The sequence below is a fragment of the Diadema setosum genome, chromosome 8, assembly GCF_964275005.1.
Source record: "Diadema setosum chromosome 8, eeDiaSeto1, whole genome shotgun sequence".
In the NCBI taxonomy this organism is placed as follows: domain Eukaryota; kingdom Metazoa; phylum Echinodermata; class Echinoidea; order Diadematoida; family Diadematidae; genus Diadema; species Diadema setosum.
The window spans coordinates 35,077,277-35,087,530 of NC_092692.1; the positions used below are offsets into that span (position 1 = coordinate 35,077,277).

At 38.0% G+C, this 10,254-nt stretch overlaps 1 protein-coding gene across 1 annotated transcript; it reads right to left on the reverse strand.

Annotated features, from left to right (window-relative positions):
• Window positions 1-333: 333 nt before the first annotated feature.
• Window positions 334-9,764, reverse strand: LOC140232223 (transmembrane protein 272-like). Its single transcript, XM_072312357.1, has 6 exons — window positions 9,756-9,764; window positions 6,667-6,745; window positions 5,872-5,982; window positions 3,690-3,749; window positions 1,337-1,555; window positions 334-557 (listed from the first exon to the last, which is right to left on the reverse strand). The coding sequence occupies exons 1-6, from the start codon at window positions 9,762-9,764 to the stop codon at window positions 334-336; spliced, it is 702 nt and encodes a 233-aa protein (XP_072168458.1).
• Window positions 9,765-10,254: the final 490 nt, after the last annotated feature.

The following is a 10,254-nucleotide window of genomic DNA, read 5'->3' on the forward strand; positions in this document are numbered from 1 at the left end:
ACCCCAATCCCTCCACCCCCCCCCCCCCACCACCACCACCACCACCAGTCTCCCGTTCTTTGTGTCTGACTCCGTTTAGTATTTCTTCATTCGAAACATGCATTGGCAAACTTAATGACACTGTTCCTTCATGAAAGTGTGAACAATTACATGGATTGTGTTCGGGTGAAACAAGAAATGCGTCGCCATGGTGATCGGCAGAAGATGAATAGTTTATAATTGTGTAGCTCCGTGGGTGGCGTCTTCCCCTGGCCCAGATGACCACCACGACCCCTCACCATTGTCTGTAACTAACGAAGAGGTCCTGACCAGGCTGGGCAGAGAAGGTGGCGCCTATTGCGCCTCCTCCTCCTTCTTCTTTCCAGCAGCAGCAGCGCCGCAGCAGGCGCAGCAGGCAATGAAACAGGCCGTAAGGCAGCAGCACTGGAAAACCGCTATGATGATGTACGTGCCGGTGATGTTCCAGAAAGCGAAATCGTACAGCGTTCGATGGCAGTAGTCCGCTGCACTCGGGTCTAACGAGTTTGGTCTGTAGATGCTGTACGTCCACACGTTCCCTGTTTGAAGTTGAGCGGAATGAAAATGGTGAGAAATGTGGCAAAGATTGCCTGATACAACGTAAACGCGCACACGTAAAACATACACGTACAAGTCTGTATGTATCTATTTGCTAATGAAGACGGTCTCCTGCGTTTCAAACTTTCAGTTATTTTCTATAAACTTAACTTATGTTGAAAGCAAGAGATCATTAGACAGAGGGGTAAAGATATGGGATATGAATTTTCTCAAATTCGTCGGTTGAGAATGATAAGCGCGTTAAGTTGCCAATAAACCAATAGTGTTCAAGACAACTTAACGCCCTTCTCATTCTCATTCCGGCAACCAGAGATAGTCTGTGGTAGTGTCGCTTCCAGGAAAGCGGTATGGCAACGGAGAGACAAACTAAAAAAACAAAAAAACAAAACAAAACAAAAACAAAAACAAAACAAAACACAAAAAACCCTCATACCCCTCAACTTTCCTCCCTCAGTAACATTTAATAATTATGACATGTGTGAAGAGTGAACTTAGACTACTACTGCTACTACTACCACTACTACGACCACTTCTTCTTCTACTATTTTACTACTACTACCACTACTACTACTACATCCAATAATAATGATAACAATAATAACAATAGTAATGATAGTAAAAATAATGGTAATAATGATAATGATGATGATAATGATAATGATAAGGTCTTCTTTACCCAGGGTAGCCTCTTCAGTGTTGCCACTGCTCTATCAGAGGGCCCTATAAAAGATGAAAATGAAAGAAACAAAAAGCCACTTACCGCAGATGAAGAAGGCAAAGAGAAACGTGCCCACGGTCCGCGTGATGATCCTCTCCCAGAGCGGCGGCTTGTATTCCTGCTGCTCCTCGGCTGGTAGCTTCTGGCGCTGGATGCGGGCTTTCAGGTCAAAGATACTTTTCACGATGAAGAAGGAGCCCTCAACTATCAGGTAGATGGGGATCAGTCGTTGGGCGGGGCAATCATAGAGGTAGAGCGACCCTGTTGAAGAAGAGAGATTGAGCTATGATTAACCCTTTGTGTGATTTAAGTGCCGATTGGCTCAGTAAAACTCCCTAACGTTGTATAATACACTGTCCAAAGTAAATGACACAGAAAGGATTAAAGGAAACCCAAACCCAAAGAGAAATGTAGATTGATTGATTGCTCTTTGCTTTTGGGTTCCCTTTAATTCTAGATTCCTGGTCATTCATGCAAAACACGCTGGGTTTGTTGTGTTTCGTCATCATTTCCTGTAGGGAAACCTCAAAATAATCCTTTAGACTTCCATAACATATTGACGCTTGATGAGGAGTGCCAAAGTGTCTATAGTTGTTTGTTTGTGTGTTTGTTCACAAATTTCAATGTATCTTGTTTTCGTTGCTCTATCTGATGAAACTGTGATTAACCCTCTGTGGGCTGCGAGTACCAATATAGATAGAGTTGAACACATTGCCAAAAGTCCCTGGCACAGAAAGGGGTTGTAAGAGTGCGTTATAAGATGTGAAAACGTGGGTGCGTAGAGAGGGTACTTTCACCACAGTCAAAGCAATCAGCTATTTAGTCAAAGAGGAAGCAGCACATTCCCCCTACAGTTACAGTTTATTTTCTGGAAGTAAACTGATTTTGTTTTGATTTGACATTACATTTGACATTTAATTCATTATACCATTATACAGGAGGACACATGGTTGTAAGTTATAGAATGCCGCAGAGAATCAAGCAAATAGTGGATTGTAACGGATAATACCACATATCTTGAAGGAATGGTATAGTATTGGTGGAGATGAGGATTGGGCTATTAACTTTTTGCAAGATACCAAGAAACCACTTATGAAATAATACAGAGCATACCAATCAAACACGAATTCAAAGTGTATTAGATGAAAATCGGTTTTGTAATAGCTGAGACATCCAAAAATAAAGTAAAACAAAGCAATCCTGATAAAAGGTGGGTCCCACCTTTTATTAGGATTGCTCTGTTTTGGATATCTCAGCCATTTCAAAACCAATTTTCATCAAATAAAAATTGAATTCCTCCTTGAATTACATGCTCTTTCATATTTCATACGAGGTTTCTCATTATCTCACAAAAAAAAAAAAAAAATGCTAGAAACCTGGAGTACTGTAAGGTCTCAACCAAAACTATCCCTTTAAGAGCTTGAACGGAATAAGTTTACAAAATTGAAATTATCAGAAGACATTCTCGTTTACATTCGACTTCATTTTTTAGACATTTTTAATTCATTGTTCCACATTCAACATTTCATACAATTCTCAATTCAATTCAATTTTACATTCCATTAAACATTGATTTCAAGATAGATGTTCAATTTTACATTCCATTAAACATTTAACACATTAAACATTGATTTCAAGAAGTTCAACAGGGATAGGACAGTCAATCTGAGATAGAAATAAACAAATAATATATAAGCAAATATGAATTACGTGTAATATGAGAAACCTATAAAACCAAACGTTTGTAGAATGTAGGCTTCATAGTAAGATTTTAGTACAATGTATCAATGGCAAAAAAAAGAAGGACGAAGCATACGAGAGCACACGATGTCGAGAATGTGATAAAGTTACGTAGTAATGTACAATATCTCATACATTTTTCATGATAAAATCAAAAGTACCAAAGCTTAGTAACAATGAAGTCAAACAAAGTCAGTCACCCGAGCGAGGCTTCATTGTGAGTAAACAAAGTGGCAGTTGATCGCATTTCAACAATAAATCCAGTTAACATGCAAAAGACAAACCCAACAAACATGAACATTATCACTGTGGTTCAGTGAATAAGACTCCTGAATTTCAAAGGGAGGTCCAGAGGTCGAATCCCAGCTGCATACGTCCTTGGATGAGATGTTTTTACCCACAATGTCCTCTACGTGCAAAAATTTTTTGGTACCTCGCAGTGCTGACATATTACAACACGAATGGCAGGGCCATCTGGAAGAACATCCCTAACACTGAACATGCAGGATACACTTCGGCAAGATGCCTGGGTTACAAAAGTATTTTATTATCTTCATCAGTTACAATAATGTATATCAATTATAGTCATCAAAATGATATCAACCAGGCACAGTGTGCTATATACGCTTGAATGAATGAATGACTGGTTACTTACCAATCACAATCATGGCGATTTGGATTCCGTTCAGAATGCCCAGCATAATTGTCATGCCAACTGTTCGGGGTAAAAAAGAAAAAACATAGAATTAAACAAGAGCTTGAGAGACACACGAATTACATTCTAAAAACATCCGGGTCAGAACTAACCCGGAAAAGGATCCGTTGGGGTCACACTCCGTTCCAGGTCAAAAATGACTTGGAATTTGGTTATGAAGACCCGGAATGGGGTCACCCTGACCCAATTCATGACTCTGAATGGGGTCATATCTGACCCCATTCCTTGTCATTTCTGACCCGGAACGGAGTATGGCCCCAACAGACCCTTTCCGGGTCAGACTGACCCGGATGTTTATAGAGTGTATTTTTTTTATTTATATATATCACGTTTTACAATCGAGATTGGATCTAGATTGGAAAAGAATTCGTTGTCAACGTTGGTAAGGATGCGAAAAAGTGGTGTCTTACACTAAATCAAATACCTGTTATTGGAATTATATATATATATATATATATATATATATATATATATATATATGAAGGGTTTGTTTGCAAAAACCGATAAGTCCATTTTTGAAGATTCTGAAGTGCGATCTCTGTCATAAAGTACAAAATAATACCTTTTAAATGATATATTGGTCACTACATATAAAGGTATATTTTTGAAGTTATGGTCAAAAGAAGCAAAAATTTTCTTATTATTCTCTTTATTTTTCTTGACCTATAATCGCAAATATCTCCATTTGGAAAATATGGACTTATCGGTTTTTGCAAACAAACGCTTCATATATATATATATGTTGCTTTACCCAGTCATTTACTCATTTTCAGTGGCAGTGGGGTATTGTGGTGTGTGTGTGTGTGTGTGTGTGTGTGTAGGTTGTTGTGTTTTTTATTGCGTCCACTACCATGGACATGAGGCATATATTAACATTGAAAACGACATTAAAAGTATGCGGATATTTTCAGCTGGGCTTTTCTTTCCATTCAAAGATCAATTCTTCTCCTGTGAGCTTTCCACAGTACGTTTTCTCTTTGACTGGAACAATAATAATTGAAGTTTGTGGCATATGCATAGCACTGAGTGAATTCCACTCTCCTATTTCACATTTTTGATGTTTCAAAATGATATCGCTTATCGTTCTGAACAGACATGGGTTTTCAGACATAAAAGTCATAGTTTTATATATCATTTATTATATGGACATTATCAAGATTCAAACAGCAGCAGTCTTCTTCCTACACGAGCATTAAGAGCTGTGAAATAGATCGACATCTCTGAAAGCGTGTCATTTTCATTAAATGGATGGTACAGTTATGGTTGAGATGGTCTTCAGGTTTCCAAACCTTTTTTTTTTTTAGATAATGAGAAACCTCTTATGAAATATGAAAGAGCATACGGTTGTAAAACTAATTCAAAGTTTATTTGATGGAAATTTGTTTCGAAATGGCTATGATATCCAAAACAAAGCGATCCTTATTACAAGTGGGAACCACGTTTTATTAATAACGTTTTTTTTACTTTGATTTTGGATATCTCATCCATTTCCAACCCGATTATCAACAAATAACCTTGGAATTCCTCTTAGAATTGTATTCTCTTTAATATTTCGTAAGTGGTTTCTTATTATCTCGCAAAAAGTCAAAAGCTGAATTTCCATCTCAACAAACCTACAATATCCTTTTAATTTATTGAACCAACGTACGCGTGTCGTTATTTAGATAAAAATCCCCCCCCCCCCCAGTAATTTTCTTTATTCTATTGAACCACCTTCTGCTTGTGGTTATTTTGATATAATTTGATGAGTTTAGAATAATATTCAAGCAGATCAACTGCGCCTGGTGAAATGAAACGAAGCGAAATGGCGCCATCGGAAACCCGCTGTGGATGAAGACACGCGTGACGCCCGATCACGTGTTGTCCAATGTGACGAAATGCTTGCGCCACGCATATACGTTAATAGCGATTTGGTTTTGATTAAGTGGGTTTCTTTTGTGTGAGTGAGTGTGTGTGTGTGTGTGTGTGTGTGTGTGTGTGTGTGTTTTCTTTCTCTACGGTGCTTCAGCCAATCAGAATCGACTTATGCTTTGCATGCGTGCAAAACACTTTGTGATTACAATAACCTGTCATGCCTGTAGAGAAATATGATTTCTTTGTAGACAGTCCGCGTCATACGTACTTGTGTTGGCTACGACGGAGTAGAAAGCTTTCATAAAGCTGGCTGGAGCGGGGTTTTCTTTCTTGACATTCTGGAGTTCACCAAACAGTGACGAGTAAGACGGCGGTGAAGCTGAACATCAAGGGAAAAAAAATCATTTTCATTTTATCAAAGATTGAGGGAAACAATTCGTTCTGAGCCGACCGACAATATACCGTTACTTTGATAAAAACACTTGGGTGATGAAAGATCATCCGTTTCCAAATCTACAAGAAATGATAGAGTTAGTTTTTGGTTGAGATCATAAATATAATGATTTTAAAACAAAACATTTTAAGACAGATACATAACAAAATTCATATATAGGCCTATCAACTGGCATTTGATAGTTCTTATCATCATTTAGATAAAGTGGTCCTGAATGTGTTCGTATTCGCAATCATAATTGCATTGGATTAACTAGCTTGTGAAACAAAATAGTACACATGGAAGCCCGTGAGATGATTGCGTTAGATATAACGATAACATGACACGCAGAACGCCTAAAAATTACCAGTAACATTATCATCTATATATGTCATACAGATCCGTACAAATGCAATGACACAATAAGAACAGAGTGACAGAAAATTAACGTGGATACCAGACACAATATCAGCTACCTCCAGGCGTTCCACATTCACGCAAGTTACATAACAAAACTTGTGCTATTGTGTCTTTAAAAGCATAAGTCATTCCTGTCCCTTTATCCGTTCTCTTTTTCTATGTTTCGGACAACAAGGTGCATATGATCACTGTAGGACCGCTAACACCTACCTTGATTTGTCTCCATTTCGAACGGTGGGGGCGCACCGCCACCACCGGTCGCAGCTGGCACCTCGCCCTTTTCTGGGTCCTGTAAAGAAATTTTGTTGAAAGTAGCTTACTCATTCCACTGCGATATTGGTTATTGGAACATCGTTGGGAGGTGTAATCTCACTCAACAAAAACTTATGATTATGATAATTTGTGTTGAATCTTATATTTTCTTTTTCATTTGTTCAGTATTCGACATACTCGGTGAAGAAAAATCAACCTCCTTGGCAAAATACACCGTTGATTTCAATTTGATTTTGATTTGATACGAAAAATAATTGTTCTTTTAAAGAGTAAACGACAGCTATGACGTATGTACTTCTAATTATCTATTGTGAAATAATGTTTCCTCATTTGCTTTTGCCCTTGAGGAAGTTGAAAAGTAGTTAACTGATATTTAAAAAAAAATGAAATTTGATATTTTCATTTAGCGATGATTTGCATAGTGAAAATTTGATGATATGTACGTAAGTTTAATCGTTTCTCATATAATATAATATATGATATAATTTAGTATAATATATGATATATGATATATAAGTTTAATTGTTTCTCATATGATATAACATATAATGATATATAATACATACATTTAATTATTTCTCATATATGGCAATATGCACAGAGGAACACTAAACATGACGAGTTGTATGCCAATTTACCAATTCAAAAAAAAAAAAAAAAAAAAAAACAGTCCAGGCTGTAAAGGGTAAGGCAATGCCTGAAGCTAACAGCTCTAATTCAAGACAAGAATATTTTATGATTACCTGAATCACGTTTTCTCTGTTAACAAAAAAAAAAGAAAATAAAAAGATAAAGCCGACTAGCTTTGAAACAATCGAAACCGTGTGTAACATCTAGAATTGATACCAAACACATTAAGTATACTTTACATGTGCTTCAATCGGTGATGTTTTCTCGTACTGTTAACACGCATACTTGTAGTCTCGTTCGATACCTCGTTTTGTTTTGTTTGTTTTGTTTCATGTATTTGTTATTTGTTTTGTCCTCTGTTTTAGTATGTTTCATTCTCTCCATGTTCCCTTGATGTTGTCGGTAACTTTTGTTAATTTTGATTTCGTGCCTGTTTCAATATGTTTTATTCTCTCTGTGTTCCTTTTATATTGTTGGTAACTTTTATCATTTGGTATTTTAATGTTTAAATTGCAATATGTGTATGATTTGTTTTCAAGGGTACATTCTATTTTAACAAGCCTCTGGCTTCTTATTTAAACTGAACCTGCTACATTTTGTAAACATTTTATGTCCAAACGATTTTTATTACTGAATAAAATGAATTGAATTGAATTGAATTGAATTGAATTGAATTGAATTGAATTGAAGTTAACGGTCTCCTGACCTCGCTTTTAAATAGATGTTTACAGTCAAATTATTATTTTTTCACTAGAATAACATCACGACATTAAGTCGAGGAGCACATCACCCTTTGCCTATCAAGAGGGTCACACATTATTAGCCATTCACTGTCTTTTAGAAGGATCTAAACGTTGTCGGAATGATTGCTTTGGAAGTAAAATGCATTCCCTAATACAAGAACGATAAGATAATGATAGACATTTATGGAACTTGCTTGCAACAATGTGGCGCAATAGCTTGAGCAAGTTTGGATATCATTTACCGCCAAATTCGGCGTGCATCTTTGACGCTGTACTGGAACAGACAGTCTAAGACATTTGTGTTGTGATGTCTTTCATGACAGAATGATTAATTTGTGGTAACAAGGTCTTCAAATTATTTTTTCAGAAAAGAAAAATGTAATTCAAAGAAACGGGTTGTTACAAAACCCGACCAGTAAACACTGGATCTATTCACAACGCAACTATACCAGTAAAAGAAGCTGATTGCTTTGAATGTGATTTTGTTTCCCCCCTACACTAGTAGGCCTATACGCATTTGTATCTATTCTCCCAGCATCAAGAATTAAGAGTAGCTATTTTTAGTTCAGGTAGAAATATTGCCATAACATTAGTTGATGCCTACATTATCAAAAAGGCATTGAAAATTAGCAACCTTGTGTAAGACATCTTTCACATTCATCCTTCATTTTTTGATGTGTTATACACATTAAGGGCCTAGTCCCCCTCTATCGATATAACCACAGTCACTACTTTCATTGTTTAAAGATAACCAAGCTATGTTCCGTCTAATCTCCAAAATATGAATCTTTATCATTGGGCGTGGAATACAATGAAATTGGTAACTCTCAAATGGCGCAATATCTACTCTATATACTTCCTGTTCATGTTCAAATACCTTTTTTTTTTCTTCCTTATCTCGAACCATAGAACATTATGATCAGATTGAGCTACATGACTTGTAAGAAAATGGATTGCGGCATAGGTTTTGGCTCGAGATGCATTACCTCTCGTTTACATATAACCATCCTGATATTGAAGACTACACTATGGCAGATACTACAAAGCCGATTTCCTGTGGTGGGGAGATAGCTTCTTGAAACTTGCTTGCCCATCTCGACAGCAAGTACATAGGCGCAACTGGTTACAATTCCATAGTACGAACACTTATTTTACTCCATTAGCACAACTACCACCCGTATGATGAGCATATCCATGGAAATAGTGTCACACTGGCATACTCGTGAAATAGGCCCCACCACTGCGTGTCCGTACAAATACTACGGCGGCTCGCCTGTTTATACTCGTGAATTCAGCCCCACCGTGTGGCGTTTATCGGTAGATAAGCACGGCGGTGGGGCTTTCTTCCACAGTATAATACTCGTGAATGCGGCCCCACCAAACGGCGTTTACGCGAGATGCATACGGCGGTGGGGCTGATTTCCACAGCATAGCATCTTTCGTCCTCCCTTTCTCCCGTTTTTTCTTTAGTCTTCTACTTTTTATTCTCGGAAGGACTCCCTAATGTCCCTTGACTAATTTAATGGCCAATTTAACCATAAATACAACCCTACCTAACTCTAAACCCTAACCCTAACCTAACCTTGCTTGCTAACGCACGGGTGCACGCGCACTGCGGTGGGGCCTATTTCACGATTTTGCCGTAACACTTACCACACTCATGGCTACGGATATATTATATAGACGGAGAGCTGAATGAGATAATCCTCGGATCTTATCCTTGAACACTTCGTCTTCTGATGATCGTTCAGTTTGTGCAAAAGCTTATGAATCCAGCCACACCTTTTCTTGGCCGTAGGTGTGTTATCGCGAAGTCGGCATCTGTCACCATGGACGTTCGTCCCTGCCTGTTGTCTGTCCGCGAAGCCTGATGTTGACAAACGTGTTATGAGCTAACAACACGGCGTGCCAGTCACCGCTTGGTTTCCTAGACCAGGTCCATGTAGTGATCTATTGATGGCGAGTCGCGCCCACACCACGGAGTTTTCCATTGTAGAACTAAATAGGGAAGACAGTCGTGTGGCTTCGTCACGCTTGGACACGTTTGCAACGTACAGACTTTTCAAATCCGGAGCGCACACTCAACCGGCAGATGCAAATCATTTCTTCTTCTCCTTCTTCTTCTTCTTCTTCTTCTTCTTCTTCCTCTTCT

Bases quoted from the DNA above. Each gene is read 5' to 3' on its own strand.
- LOC140232223 (XM_072312357.1), bottom strand. The intron at 5,983-6,666 runs GTAGGTGTTAGC...CTTGATGTTCAG, and splicing joins CGAAATGGAGACAAATCAAG to CTTCACCGCCGTCTTACTCG. The intron at 1,556-3,689 runs GTAAGTAACCAG...CTTCTTCAACAG, and splicing joins AATCGCCATGATTGTGATTG to GGTCGCTCTACCTCTATGAT.